At 45.7% G+C, this 14242-nt stretch overlaps 1 protein-coding gene across 2 annotated transcripts; it reads left to right on the forward strand.

Moving 5' to 3' along the window:
* The first annotated feature begins 3345 nt into the window (after positions 1 to 3345).
* On the forward strand, positions 3346 to 14007 carry tnpo3 (transportin 3). Of its 2 annotated transcripts, none has more exons than XM_082511502.1 (23): positions 3346 to 3632; positions 4905 to 5105; positions 5505 to 5578; positions 5658 to 5814; positions 6093 to 6236; positions 6339 to 6514; positions 6600 to 6738; positions 6865 to 7011; positions 7349 to 7456; positions 7542 to 7633; positions 7714 to 7853; positions 7992 to 8183; positions 8360 to 8460; positions 8552 to 8628; positions 8705 to 8765; positions 8856 to 8996; positions 9340 to 9456; positions 9552 to 9646; positions 9734 to 9890; positions 9970 to 10137; positions 10228 to 10340; positions 13250 to 13333; positions 13425 to 14007. In XM_082511502.1, the coding sequence occupies exons 1-22, from the start codon at positions 3513 to 3515 to the stop codon at positions 13308 to 13310; spliced, it is 2781 nt and encodes a 926-aa protein (XP_082367628.1). In that variant the 5' UTR covers positions 3346 to 3512; the 3' UTR covers positions 13311 to 13333; positions 13425 to 14007. The 2 variants fall into 2 exon arrangements, with proteins under 2 accessions (XP_082367628.1, XP_082367629.1); XM_082511503.1 differs by having other exon boundaries at positions 8360 to 8451.
* The last annotated feature ends 235 nt before the right edge of the window (positions 14008 to 14242 follow it).

The raw sequence follows: 14242 nt of genomic DNA on the forward strand, positions 1-14242 counted from the left end.
AAACTGAATCAAACTCCAAGCAGCTCAGTTTTTTTCTGTGAATAAAAATGCCCCACTAAAATGACTTATTGATCAATCAATGCCCTAAATTTTGTTCACAGATGACTTGCCGTGTTTCTTTGGGTTTTAGAGCAGTTAAATTCGACTCGATCATTAGAGCTCCGAGCACGTCATCAGGTCCCTGAACGTCTCTTTATCCAGGATCTCTTTTCCTTATAGGGCTTCATTTATACTAACATCATTAGTCAGGGTCAGAGGTCACAGGAAGTGGGAGATGAATGCGAGAAATGAACCCAAGGTTTGTCAGTCTACCTGAGAGTAGTCGCCACAGCCTGCATCAGGTTTGGTTTAGTTACAAAAAAAATAAATCTGGAAGCATCAGAAACATGTCAGTCATAAGAACTTTAGCTCATATCATCAGCTGTTGTTGATCTGTCTGTAACTTCCAAGCCTGAACAGCTTCATTAAAATCAGAAATGAAGCTGAGCAGATGTTGCCACTGGTAAAACTCTTTAACATTGATGTCAGTGATGAAACTAACATTGTACCTGCTACTTGTTCATGTTCCCCTAATAAACGAAATGATCAAAAGTGTATTTGTATTCACTCAGATTATCTTTGATATTAAAGTTTGTTTGATCTGAAACAGTGTGACTGCACACGCACACACACTCAGGGTAAATGTGATGATTTTAAATGTGTGTAGGTTCTTCAATATCCAGGTTCAGCATGTTAATTTAGTAATTACAAACATTTCAAGTGTAAATGTTTGTGAACATATTTATTTTTATTTGTACTCCTCCGTGTACGATCCCCTCCGTAAATCGCCTTGCTGTAGTGGAGGACTTTTGTGTCCCAAGTATCCATGGAGCTCTGTTGGCTTGGGGGGCCCGGTGGTAGGGCTGCTCAATCTGCTCAACATTTGGCAATAAACCCTATTCGGATTCTTCTGAAGTGTGGCTGGCCTCTCTGTCACAGACAGGGTGAGGAGTTTAGTCTTTTGAGAGGGGCTCAGAGTAGAGCTGCTACTCCTCCACATTAAAAGGAGCCGGTGCGGTTTTAGATACAGGCGACACGGGCGGTTGCCCGGGGCGGCATCGTGGTGGGGGGCGGCATCACGGGCATCGTAGTACTCATGCTGCCCCGACGTCAGCCAGCGCATATTGGGAATGGCATAGGCACCGATCGGTTTTCCCTCGCCCATTTGCTGGGAGTAAGGGCGCCCTCCGTTTGCCAGGTGCGCCTGCTGCTTGCGGCGCAGAGAGGAGAGGGCGGGGCGGCGGGGGATTCACTGGCTGGCTGGAGCAGCATCTAATAACCAACTCGCAAAATAAAACAAAATTAAAACAAACCAGCAAACATGAAAACACCAGACATTATGATACAGACTTATAATTTGCACCGATGTTTTTTCTAAATTCTATACACAAAAAGTGAGCGCGAGAGCCTTCGGTGCGCCTGCTCGCTGCTGAAGTCAAAGTAAACTTTATTGTCATCTCCGCTACATACAGTCCAGTATATAGAGAGACGAGGCTCCAGTTACAGCAGTGCAAGTAAACAAACACTATATATAAGAAGAGTAAGAAAATAAATACACACTTTAGGACCAGGGGTAAAGGGATCAATAACATCCATCCATTCGCTTCCGCTTATCCTTTTCAGGGTCGCGGGGGGGGGGGGCGCTGGAGCCTATCCCAGCTGTCATAGGGCGAGAGGCAGGGTACACCCTGGACAGGTCGCCAGTCTGTCGCAGGGCCAACACACAGGGACAGACAATCATTCGCACTCTCATTCACTCGCACATTCACACCTAGTGGCAATTTGGATTATCCAATTAACCTATCCCCACAAGCTGCATGTCTTTGGACGGTGAGAGTAAGCCGGAGTACCCGGAGGGAACCCACACAAACACGGGGAGAACATGCAAACTCCACACAGAAAGACCCCGGCCTGATGGTGGAATTGATAACAATTTAAAATTTACAGTTTGATGATTTAAAGCATAGGTGTCAAACTCTGGCCCGCGGGCCAAATTTGACCCGCAGCCTAATTACATTTGGCCCGCGAAGCCATACCAAATTACTATTAGAGCTGGCCTACTGGTATTATACAGCTAATATATATATTGTTTAGTATTAAGCTTTGCTTGTTCCATATTCAGTTTTCCAGCAAAACTTATTTGAGTCCATAAGAAAAGATTCATTCTTATATCTGGAGGAAGATTTTTTTTTCCAATAAATATTAATGTTAGCCCGCGACTTTGTTCCAGTTTTGAATTTTGGCCCACTGTGTATTTGAGTTTGACACCCCTGATTTAAAGTCTCACACACATAAGCCATCAAAAGGGGAGGGGGGCCGGCTGCTTCCAAATAGAGCACATTTCATTCATAATGATGTAAATCCAAGCCCATTATGTATTCATGATTTGAATCCTGGGTTGTGTAAAATCTCAGAAATAAACCCTAGACAAAGTGAATCTGTGAACTAAGGTGTAGGTGTGTTAGATCATGTTGTGGTGATCCTCGAGCTGGGGGATATGTGTTCATACTGGAGTGCAAAATTAAAACCAATGGAAGATGGACAAGAAAAGTTCAATAATGGCAGGTCATCCTGAAACAATCAGAATCAGTATACTTTATTACTCCCTAAGGAAATTATGTGCGTTACAGCTGCTCCAAGAAGAAATGGTAAAAATAGCAACAGTAACAGACTAAACTCCAAACAATACATTATGTTACAGATTATAATATTAATTAGTCATTGTCAGTTGTTGATTCGTCCTGTTCTCATTGTATGACGAATTATGATTGCTGATTGGTAGCCGTTTGCATACTATGCATACTCTCTCTCTCTCTTCATATGTGTGTGTGTGTGTGTACAACAGTTTTATGTTAATGTACAATCCTTAATATGTTGTGTGTGTGTGTGTGTGTGTGGGGGGGGGGGGGGGGGGGGGGGGGCGCCAGAGGGACTGTTCGCCCAGGCTAGGACCGCCACTGTTAGGGATGCTCTCACTTCAGAGATAAAATCTCTCAGCTGAAATGGGATCATCTCGGTGTTCCCCCTGGATGAGCTGGTGAAGGTGACTGGGGTCAAGGAGGTCTGGGTTTTTTCGCTCAGGCTACTGCCCTCACCACCCAAACCCAGGTGTGAAGCAGAAGATGGATGGTTATGATAAGTTGTCATTAAATTCAAATTAATTTTTATTGTACTCCATTGTAATTTATTGTATCGTATTATTATTGTGTCCCTAGTTTTGTTTTATTTTAATATGCTGCATTTTATTTCATCATTTTATTTTTTAATTGCCCTCTCACAGAAGTCTTCTTCCGGGAGGACAAAGCGGAACTTCTTTTGGTGCCCGTGTTTCCGGTGGGACCGGGATTGCCGTTGCAGCGGAAAGCCTGTGAGATGGCGGTCGGCTCTCGGAGCGTTTAGGACCCTGAACCCGGATCCGAGCACCCGGACCCCGAGCTGTCTGCCTCACCGCGTCCCTGTGTCTGACCCGAGCTATGGAGGGCGGCAAACCGAGCCTGGCGCTGGTGTACCAGGCGGTCCAGGCCCTGTACCACGACCCGGACCCGGCCGGGAAGGAGCGCGCCTCGCTGTGGCTGGGAGAGCTGCAGAGATCGGTGAGAGGGCGGGGGGGAGAGGCCCGGGCGGGCGGAGGTCGCTTCGTGTTTTTGGGGATCTGTGTGAAGCGGATCTCAGGGTTTTACCTGTGTGAAAACGCACAGGTGAAGTGTAGTGCGCAGTCTCAGAGGAGCCACCGCTTCCGTTAGCATAACAGCTAAGCTAAAGAAAATGAATGGAGGAAAACATGCCGAGCTAGCTGCTATGCTAACTGCTAGCTGTCTGTATGTTACTTTGCCTGCCTGCGCACGTGTGTGTGTGTCTGTTTGTTTCTTTCTGTTTGTGTGTGTGTCTTTGTGTGAGAGAGTGTGTGTGTGAATGAGTGAGTGAGTCACCTTGCTGCAGGTGAGTAAATGAAGCGCTCCCCTGCCTGTGTTTGGACTTCCTGTTTGCGGTTCCGGCTTGTTTGTTTTTATTCAGCTGGTAGCATGTTAGCATGGTCACAGTCAGGTGACCTGGGGTAAAAGGTCAGCCACTGTGCGTGAGGGCTGAAGTTATGCAGGTGAAAGTTTCCCCCTGTAGCAGTCAGCTGATCAGTGAGCATGCTCAGTGGAGTGTTTGTGGAGCCCCAGCTCACAGCCTTCAGTCACGTGAGAACTAATTCGAGCGTCTCAGGTGGACCTGAGGAGAACACCTGAAGAGAACCAGGTTCAGTCAGGTGGTTGGTCTTTTGGGGACAACAGATCAAACGGTTCATTGTAATGTCAACTAGCTGGAAACGTGAGGCTTCTGGTTCTGGTCAGATGTTCTCCCGAGTGGCTGATGGGCATTAATGATAAGGAGCAGAATCAGCAGACAGCCCACGATTCAATCTTATGAAAATAATTCACTGAAGATTTTTTTTTAACATTTTACAGTGTGCGAGTATTAGAGTAATATTCGCAATCACCACCTTTAAACTGTAGATTATGTTGTCAAAGTTAAACTTTGTTAGTACCTGTTTTATACAACAATGTAACATCATCTCTTCATTTATTTTCTTACCAAGCTCACCAACATTTCACTAAGACCTGCATAAATGTTGCCGTAATACGAGTCACTCTGCAACTGAATAGAGTCAAGTTGGCAATTATGTGCAATCTGTTTGAGATAATACAGCAGTTACCTGATAAAGTTGCCTCCTTCAATTTAGTCAGAAGTCCTCTTGTTCATATTTTAATTAGTTTATTTATTTTTGTTTGGTGTCCCTGTATAGACAAAATATCATAATGTTATGCTGTGTCGATTGTTTTCTTCTCCCATCCTTCGCTATGACATCACTTCTTCCTCAGATGTATGCTTGGGAGGTGTCAGACCAGCTGCTGCAGCTCAAACAGGACGTGGAGTCGTGTTACTTCGCCGCACAGACAATGAAGATGAAGATCCAGACGAGCTTCTACGAGCTCCCGCCAGAGACCCACAATGCACTGCGAGACTCGCTGCTGACGCACATCCAAAACCTCAAGGACCTGTCACCCATCATTGTAACCCAGGTAACTGCACCTGTTCCGGCGGTATAAGCATCGGAGTCAATAGGACTTCATTGACTCTTGACTGATCCTCACCTTTTGTACTCGGCTGTAAAGTTGTCTCAGTGGGGTTTCCCTGGAAACAGCTGATTATCGCTTCAGTTAAGAGGAATGTGTCCTGTAACAGAATCAGCCAATCAGAATCATCAAATATTTCTTACCTGTGATGTTTAATGTTGGCTTGAGCTGGTTAACACCTGCTTTAATACATCTGTGTGGTTGTTATCACACCTTGTCGGAGGGCGGGGGTTTAACTGTAAAAAGTAAGCTGAACTTGCAGTGACATCATCAGGGTTTAAAAACAGGAAGTTTGTTTGTGATAGTTCTTACTTGAGTAACTCAGACCATCACCCTTTCCCTCAGCTGGCTTTGGCGATCGCTGACCTTGCCCTGCAGATGGCGTCCTGGAAAGGATGTGTTCATACACTGATAGAAAAGTAAGAATTCACAAAATCGGCTAACACAATGTTTTCTCTGAAGCTGGACAGTGACTAACCTGTTCTTCTGTCTTCTCAGGTACAACAATGACATCAGCTCGATGCTCTTCCTCATAGAGATCCTCACCGTGCTCCCAGAGGAAGTTCACAGCCGCTCGCTTAGGATCGGAGCGAATCGGAGGACGGAGATCATCGAGGACCTGGCGTACTACTCAAGCACCGTGGTTACCTTGCTGGTGAGACACCTGTCTGACTCTCACCTGTCAGACAGCTCAGTAATATTTCTGTCTGAACACCACTGAATGTTGATCGTATCTGTTCACCAGGCCAGTGGCTGTTTAACTGTCACATGATTGCCACATTAGCTGCATGTTGTCATTAAGGTAGGGGTGTGGCTAGTAATAAAACCATAATGATAATGTGGCGGAAACTGTTATCACTCTAAAAACGGAGATGTCACTGATGATGTCACTAATCTTTATTTAAACAGGACTCTGACTTTATTTGTCCTCAGACAACCTGCGTGGAGAAAACGGGGAATGATGAGAAGATGCTTATTAAGGTGTTTCGCTGTCTGGGCAGCTGGTTCAACCTGGGCGTCCTCGACAGCAACTTCATGGCGAGCAACCAGCTGCTCATGGTGCTTTTCCAGGTCCTGGTAAGTGTGAGAGTGCCGTCAATGTCAATGATCTGATGATCACGTGAGCCTCGATCTTGAATCGTGTGAATATTTCTATGTTACCCCAAACTGTCTCCACAGCAGAGGGACGAAACCTCTACCAACCTCCACGAGGCGTCCTCCGACTGTGTGTGCTCTGCGCTCTACGCCATAGAAAACGTGGAGACCAACGTCGCATTGGCGCTGCAGCTCTTCCAGGGCGTCCTGACACTAGAGACGGCCTATCACATGGCAGTAGCCCGAGAAGATCTGGACAAGTGAGGACAAATCTAGTTCTGATTGTGGCATTCATGTGTTGTTTACATATTGTCAGTAACACGCGTGTTCAATTCTCATCCTCAGAGTGCTGAACTACTGCAGGATCTTCACAGAGCTCTGCGAGACCTTCCTGGAGACCACGGTCAGGAGTCCAGGACAGGGCATGGGAGACCTGAGGACCCTGGAGCTGCTGCTGATCTGTGCAGGACACCCCCAGTACGAGGTACGAACACACCCCATGGCATTGCATATGACATGGCATATGAAGCTCCTGTGTGTTCTAATTCGGATGTCGGCCTGTCTGGTCTGCGTTATGGTTCTGTGTGTGATTCTGTTCTCTGTGGTCCAGGTGGTGGAGATCTCCTTTAACTTCTGGTACCGTCTTGGGGAACACCTGTACAAAATCAACGACCCGACTTTGCACGCCATCTTCAGACCGTACATCCAGAGGCTTCTCCACTGTTTGGCCCGGCACTGCCAGCTCGATCCGGATCATGTAAGAGCCAGAACCTGAACCTTTTCATGCTGCAGTCTGGCTCCAGATCCTTCTGTGTAAAGTTTTTATGATGCTGAGTTTGAACACACTGCTGTAAGTTGAACCCTGACTGTATTACCTGTCCTTGTTGTCTCCATGGTGGTCCACAATAATGCACACAGGTGTGTTCACCGTGAGTGATCAGTAATCAGTGAATCACTTTGAATGTGAAGTCAGGAAAACAAACAAACTAAAAATGTCAGCGTCTGTCAGACTTCCAGCTCTGGCTCCACCCACAGGTGTTGGCTTCAGGTGTTCAGGTCATGAAATCTTAGTCTGAATTTTTCTCCGTCCACAGGAGGGAATCCCGGAGGACACAGACGACTTTGGCGAGTTCCGGATGAGGGTGTCTGACCTTGTTAAAGATGTCATCTTCCTGGTTGGCTCCGTGGAGTGCTTCGCTCAGGTAACTAATCCTCAGGTGGTTTCAGGCTGACAGGTGGGATCTGTTTCACCTTTATTCTTTCATTAACATCACTTCCTGTCCTCAGCTGTACTCCACGCTGAAAGATGGGAATCCTCCCTGGGAGGTCACAGAGGCCGTCCTCTTCATCATGGCTTCCATCGCAAAGAGCGTCGACCCGTGAGTATCTGTGTCACTGCCACGGGAAGTTCTCACAGACGCGTTCATCAAGTAAACATGTTCTCCATGTCTGATTTCAGGGAGAACAACCCGACGCTCACGGAGGTGCTGCAGCAGATTGTGTTACTTCCGGAGAGCGTTCACATGGCGGTGAGATACACGAGTATCGAGTTGGTTGGCGAGATGAGCGAGGTCGTGGACAGGAATCCCAGATTCCTTGGTACGGAGGAATGATCCTGAACAGTGGCAGTGTCCTGATGATGCAGTCAGCCATGTTTTAACTTCCTTGCCTTTCAGGATGTCATAGCTTCACAGGTGCGTCTGGGAATACTGAATAATATTTTGTACTTCCTGTCAGACTCTGTGTTGAACTACCTGATGAAAGGTCTGCGAGAGAAACCGCTGGCATCTGCGGCAGCAAAGGCAATCCACAACATCTGCTCCGTGTGCAGAGATCACATGGCTCAGCACTTCCACGGGCTGCTGGACATCGCTCGCTCACTAGACTCCTTCGCCCTTTCCACAGAGGCTGCCGTCGGCCTGCTCAAAGGTACCTGCACTGACATCATCACATATTTGTACTGTACCTGCCTTGAATTTATCAGATACCTATGGTCACATTTAGAAGGTACAAGGTTTAAATCTCTGACACAGGTTTATCCTCATGAGTGGTGTAGATGCAGCAGGCTCATGTGTAATCACATCAGTGTACTATTACCTGTACAGGTACGGCTCTGGTCCTGGCTCGACTTCCTCTGGAGAAGATCGCAGAGTGTCTGAGCGACCTGTGTGCTGTTCAGGTTATTGCTCTGAAGAAGGTCAGAGGGGTGTGTGTGTGTTTGTTTGTTTGTTTGATTGTTTGTTTGTTTGATTGTTTGTTTGTTTGTTCACTTATGTGTTTACTTGTTTGTGTTTTAGCTTCTGACTGAGCAGTCCACAAACGGTAAATCAGCTGATCCGACGGTGTGGCTCGACAGGTTGGCTGTGATTTTCAGGTGAGTTCTCCTGTTTGTTCACTTCCAGTATAACTTTAATGAAACAGCTGACGGTGGACACATCATTTCTCTGCAGACACACAAACCCGATCGTCGAGAATGGACAGACTCACCCGTGTCAGAAAGTCATCCAGGAGGTAACACACCTGCGCTCACCTGGAAGTCTGATTTGAATAGAGTGATTTGAATAGATGTGATAGAGGTACCTCTGGTCATGTGACTTGCAGATCTGGCCCGTATTGTCGGAGACTCTGAACACTCACCAGGCTGATAACCGCATCGTGGAGCGCTGCTGTCGCTGCCTCAGGTTCGCTGTGCGCTGTGTCGGGAAAGGCTCCGCCTCCCTGCTGCAGCCGCTTGTCACACAGGTGAGACCTCATATCGGACAGCGAGCAGGAAGCAGGTTCAACAAGCTCTGAGTTTAAAAATAAACTCTGAGCTTCCAGAACAGCTGATCAGAGCTTTTCCAGTCGGGTTTGAGTATGTGCACCATGATGTAGTCAATCAGTAATCAATCAAATGAAGTTTGTTGTTGAAACTTGTCACACAAAATAATCATCTGTGAACAGATTCAAAGCAGTTTGCCAGACTCCAGGGGGCGCTGTGACTAAAGTGTCAGCAATTCTGATTGGTTTAGAGAGAATCTGTGATCCCCGGTGATGCAGTGTTGTTTTGTTTCCAATGAAACGATCACATGTGTGTTGTTGTCAGATGGTGGGCGTGTATCAGGTGTATCCACACTCCTGCTTCCTGTACCTGGGCAGCATCCTGGTGGATGAGTACGGTATGGAGGAGGGCTGCAGACAGGGATTACTCGACATGCTACAGGTGAGCACACCTGGGCACTGAGGCTCCACCTTTCTGTTATGTGCTCATTGAGCTGGTCAGTGATGATGATGGTGGTGTGGCTTCCTCCTCCTCAGGCTCTCTGCATGCCGACCTTCCAGCTGTTGGAGCAGCCGAACGGTCTAAGGAATCACCCTGACACTGTGGATGACCTTTTCAGGCTGGCCACCAGGTGAGTCTGAAGCTCCGCCCATTTGAGCCCGATGGTGCCACGCTCCGTAGCTCTGCCCGTTTTCACCCGTTATCCTCTTCTGCTCAGGTTCGTCCAGCGAAGTCCTGTCACACTGCTCAGCAGCAGCATCATCATTCACATCATACAGTGCGCCATCGCCGCCACCTCATTGGACCACCGAGACGCCAACTGCAGCGTGATGAAGTTTGTCCGAGACCTCATCCACACAGGAGTCGCCAACGATGTAAGTCTAATGGAAACGTGCTGTAAACGCCAGTAATGTCACAGGAGTCTGCTTCACCTTAACACCTGTGGGTCTGCAGCACGAGGAGGACTTCGAGGTGAGAAAGCGTCTGATTGGTCAGGCTATGGAGCAGCACGGCCAGCAGCTCGTCACTCAGCTGATGCACTCATGCTGCTTCTGTCTGCCGCCGTACACGCTACCTGACGTCGCCGAGGTGCTGTGGGAGATCATGGTGTTCGACCGGCCGGTGAGTAGGTGGTAGGGCATCTCAAACCTGTGTGCATGCTGGGGGTGTCGGGTGACTCTAGGTGCTGATGATGGTGTCCTTGTGTTGCAGACGTTCTGCCGCTGGTTAGAGAGCGCCCTGAAAGGTTTACCGAAGGAGACGTCAGGCGGCGCCGTGACAGTCACCCATAAACAGCTGACTGACTTCCATAAACAGGTCACCAGGTGAGATAACCAGTGTTGGGCAAGTTACTTTGAAAAAGTAATTAATTATAGTTACTAGTTACTTCTTCAAAAAAGTAACTGAGTTAGTAACTGAGTTACAATATTCTAAAAGTAATTAATTACTTGAAAAGTAACTATTGCGTTACTTTAAAAAAAAAAAAAAACCTTTAACCCTCTGAGGTCCAGGGTATAATTGGCCATTTTTAACTACTTGATTTTCCCTCCACATTTTACCTTTAAAAACTATTTACTTTGCCTTGTTTGGTCTCATCCTTTTCAGCACAACCTCGCGTGTCTGAATTTACAGTCATGTTTTCATTTTTGACATACTGTGTTAACGCAGTTGATCTAAAATCAGACAAAAAACATAAACATAAAATCAGAGTAGAAAAAGTTATATTTTTTAATGTAACAACAACAAACATGTTTAATGATAATATTTCATAACTTTAAATGTAAATATAAATTGTCAATTTTAAAATCCTCTGCACAAGTTTTGCAAACAACAAAGTTATTTGCAGTCATTTACCTTTTACCCTTTGTTATAACCATTTCAAACTATTTACAGAACAATCAGCTGTTCTGCATTCAATGAGATGCCACACAAATTATTTGTGCCACTCCAAAAAAATAATTTCTGTCCACTATAAAGGAGAACATCACAGCCTGATACCTGCAAGTCTGACAGCAGCAGGTGTATCATTGTTTTTATTCAGCAGTCGTGTCATTTTACTGACACACAACACCAAACTATCCTCTACACTACACATTAACTACACACTCCAAACACGCTAAACGTCACAAATCTCTCACATCTCTAAACTCGCTCTCTCTTTTTCTGCTCTCTCTCTCTCTCTCTCTCTCTCTCTCTCTCTCTCTCGCTCTCTCTCTCTCTCTCTCCGTCACTCCTAAAACTTCCCCCTCTCCCGAAACAACCAAATGTCATGTTGCCATTAGAGATGGACCGATCCGATATTACGTATCGGTATCGGTCCGATACTGACCTAAATGACTGGATCGGATATCGGAGAAAAATAAAAAATGTAATCCGATCCATTAAATATCACGAAAGCACCCCACAAAACTTGCAACACGCCGTAACTCACCTCAGAACGTTAGCACGTCGGAGCAGTATGCATCACGTGATAGAGCGGCTGTGGCATGCGGGACCTGTCGGTGGTCTGGATAGCATGTGGAGCTTCGCTAGCAACCCGGCATTTCATCTCCGACAAAGTTATCCCCGAGAGAAGTAAAGCAAGTGTGTAAGTCCATCTCTGAATGTTTGTAAAGCATTCCTGCGTTAAGCTTACCAAGCGATATATGGAGCGACTGCCTCTTCTTGCTGCTACTTCAATCATGAAACGGCTTAATGATCAGCTGATCGGCTTTTCTGTCGCGAGTCCGTGTCTCTAGTTTGCTTTTGGCCCACTTTGCACCAGAAAGAGGAAACCAGCGGCTGAACAACAGCAGCACGTTTAAGCTTGATCAGCTGTTGTTAGAATTTATTTAATCTTACTTTCTACTCCAGGATCTTTTTCTACGTAGCTGACGCTGGTAACTGTGCAGGGGCGGATCTAGCAAAGTTTAGCCAGGGGGGCCGATAGGGCATTAACAGAGAAAAGGGGGCACAAAGACATACTTTTCTTTCTTATTCTCATTTCAAATGTCGAGCTTTTAATAAATAATTATCTGACACCCAAAGTTTTAATTTGATGCAAAATGAATAGAAGTCAATTACTGTATATAGTAACTATTAAGTCTAATATATATACCCTAGTAAGCTATAGTACTTTTTCCTTTGGGAAGGTACCATCTGTGCAGTCTGCAATTCTGTTGAAGAAAGATGTTGAATCTATTTAATATTTCTTGAAAAATAATTGATTTCTGTGCATTTTTTTTCACACTGCATCAAATTAAGGTTGATTACGTCGATTAAGCATCATGAGGTGGAGCGTGAGGGGTGGTTCCCTATTTTTTATTTATTTATTTTTGTTGTTGCTGGGAGTTGGAACCCTATTAGTTAGGTTGATTAATATTTATGCTAAGTACTCTTTAAAATACCAGAATAGGGAGGATGGTGTAGGTTTGAGTTTATTAGATTGATCAGTATTGCTGAACTATGAAATATTTTTTTTTGCATACAGGTATAACAGAATAGCTTTAGTGTAGTTGTTGTTTTAAACTTGAGTATGAACTTATACAAAATGCAGCAAGATATTTAAAAAACAGTTTTGTTGATTAAAAAACACTATATCGGATTCATATCGGTATCGGCAGATATCCAAATTTATGATATTGGTATCGGACATAAAAAAGTGGTATCGTGCCATCTCTAGTTGCCATATCATTTTTTTGGTTGGTCGACATGGTGCATTTTTCCACCAACACGAACAGGCTGTTTTTGGGTTGGATTAAACTGAACACAGCTTCAACGTCTGTTTGTTAAAAAATAGTAACGCATTCACAGACAGGCATTGCTGACTGTGAGGCGTTCAGGGACAGGCGTTGCTGTCTGTGGCATTAAGAAACAGACGTTGCTGTCTGTGAGGCGTTCAGGGACAGGCGTTGCTGTCTGTGGCATTCAGAAACAGGCGTTACTGACTGTGAGGCATTCAGGTAAGAGTGCGTGAGGTGTGTAGCAGGTTTTGTCGAGACTCACTCGTCTGATGGTGGAACGCAGACAAACTGGAGTCCGGATTGAGCGAGTCTGGACTTGTCCTGACCTGATTGGGAGGTTTCAGGTGTATGAAAAACACTATATGCACTGGTAAAAAAAACTCTTCCAACTGAGGAGTTTATTTCCTGTAAAATTGATCTCATGGTCTGGTTAAATGTTTTTGATAAACATTCAGTGTGTGGAACACCTGCATAGGTGACAAGTAGATAACCTCACATTTGTTGTTCTGCAGCGCTGAGGAGTGTAAACAGGTGTGCTGGGCCATCAGAGAGTTCACCAGACTGTTCCGATAGCTGCAGCCTTCTCGCACCGCCAGGTGAGCCTGTTCTCAAGTACACTCAGGTGTGTATTCAGCCTGAGTTTGTTTGCTTCTCTGATATGTTTAAGACTTCTTTTTTTCCCCACAGGTAAATCTTTTTGTTGACGAGCATTCAGAGGTGACGGCAATAATCTGCGTCTGCAGACGAGGATCCAAAGGGATGAAGATGATGAAGGACTTCGAATGTGAACAGGGCGGCTCACTCTGAAGGACTGACAGATTGAAGACTGATTGGACAGAATGAGTCCACCCCAGCTCACCTGAACTCACCTGACCTCACCTGCAGCAGGTGGTGAGTGGGCGGGGCTGGGTCCGGCAGGTGGGCGGGGTCAGGAAGCTGCGGTCGTGAATCGGAGGATGTGCCTGGTCAACAGTTTTTAGAGATTTATTTTTGGACTTTGGTCGTGGTGGGGTTTTTTTTTTTGGTTTTTTTTTTTTTTTTGTCCGTGCCATAAAAGGAGCCAAAAGATTTTCCATGATGCTCTTGGCTGCAGCGTGCTGCGGGAGGATTTGGCGTCACCTTTGACCTTTTTAACTTTGGTTGAATTTTAGTTGTTCTTCCACAAAGTGAAACAGAGTGAACTCTGGGTAATGAGGCGGAGAGACTGACACCATGACATCATCGGTGATGTAGCCTTGTTGTAAACAAATTAAAAAAAACAAACTGCTCATCCAGTGTGTCTGTTATTACTGTCACCTCACTTACCTGTGCCAGTTGGTCAGACAGCTGCATGGTAGCCAGGTGTTTGGGTTCTCACTCTGGTTAGCAGGTGTTGGAAGGAATGAGGTTGGGAACCTGATGAATTGGCTCAGAAGGGTGCGGAGGCTTTCTAAAATAATAGAAACCTTCATCACAGAACTCTTCAAAGTCAAACAGAGCAAATCTTTTTGCTCCTCCATCAGAGA

The sequence above is a fragment of the Aulonocara stuartgranti genome (assembly GCF_965226115.1).
Source record: "Aulonocara stuartgranti genome assembly, chromosome: 17".
In the NCBI taxonomy this organism is placed as follows: Eukaryota; Metazoa; Chordata; class Actinopteri; order Cichliformes; family Cichlidae; genus Aulonocara; species Aulonocara stuartgranti.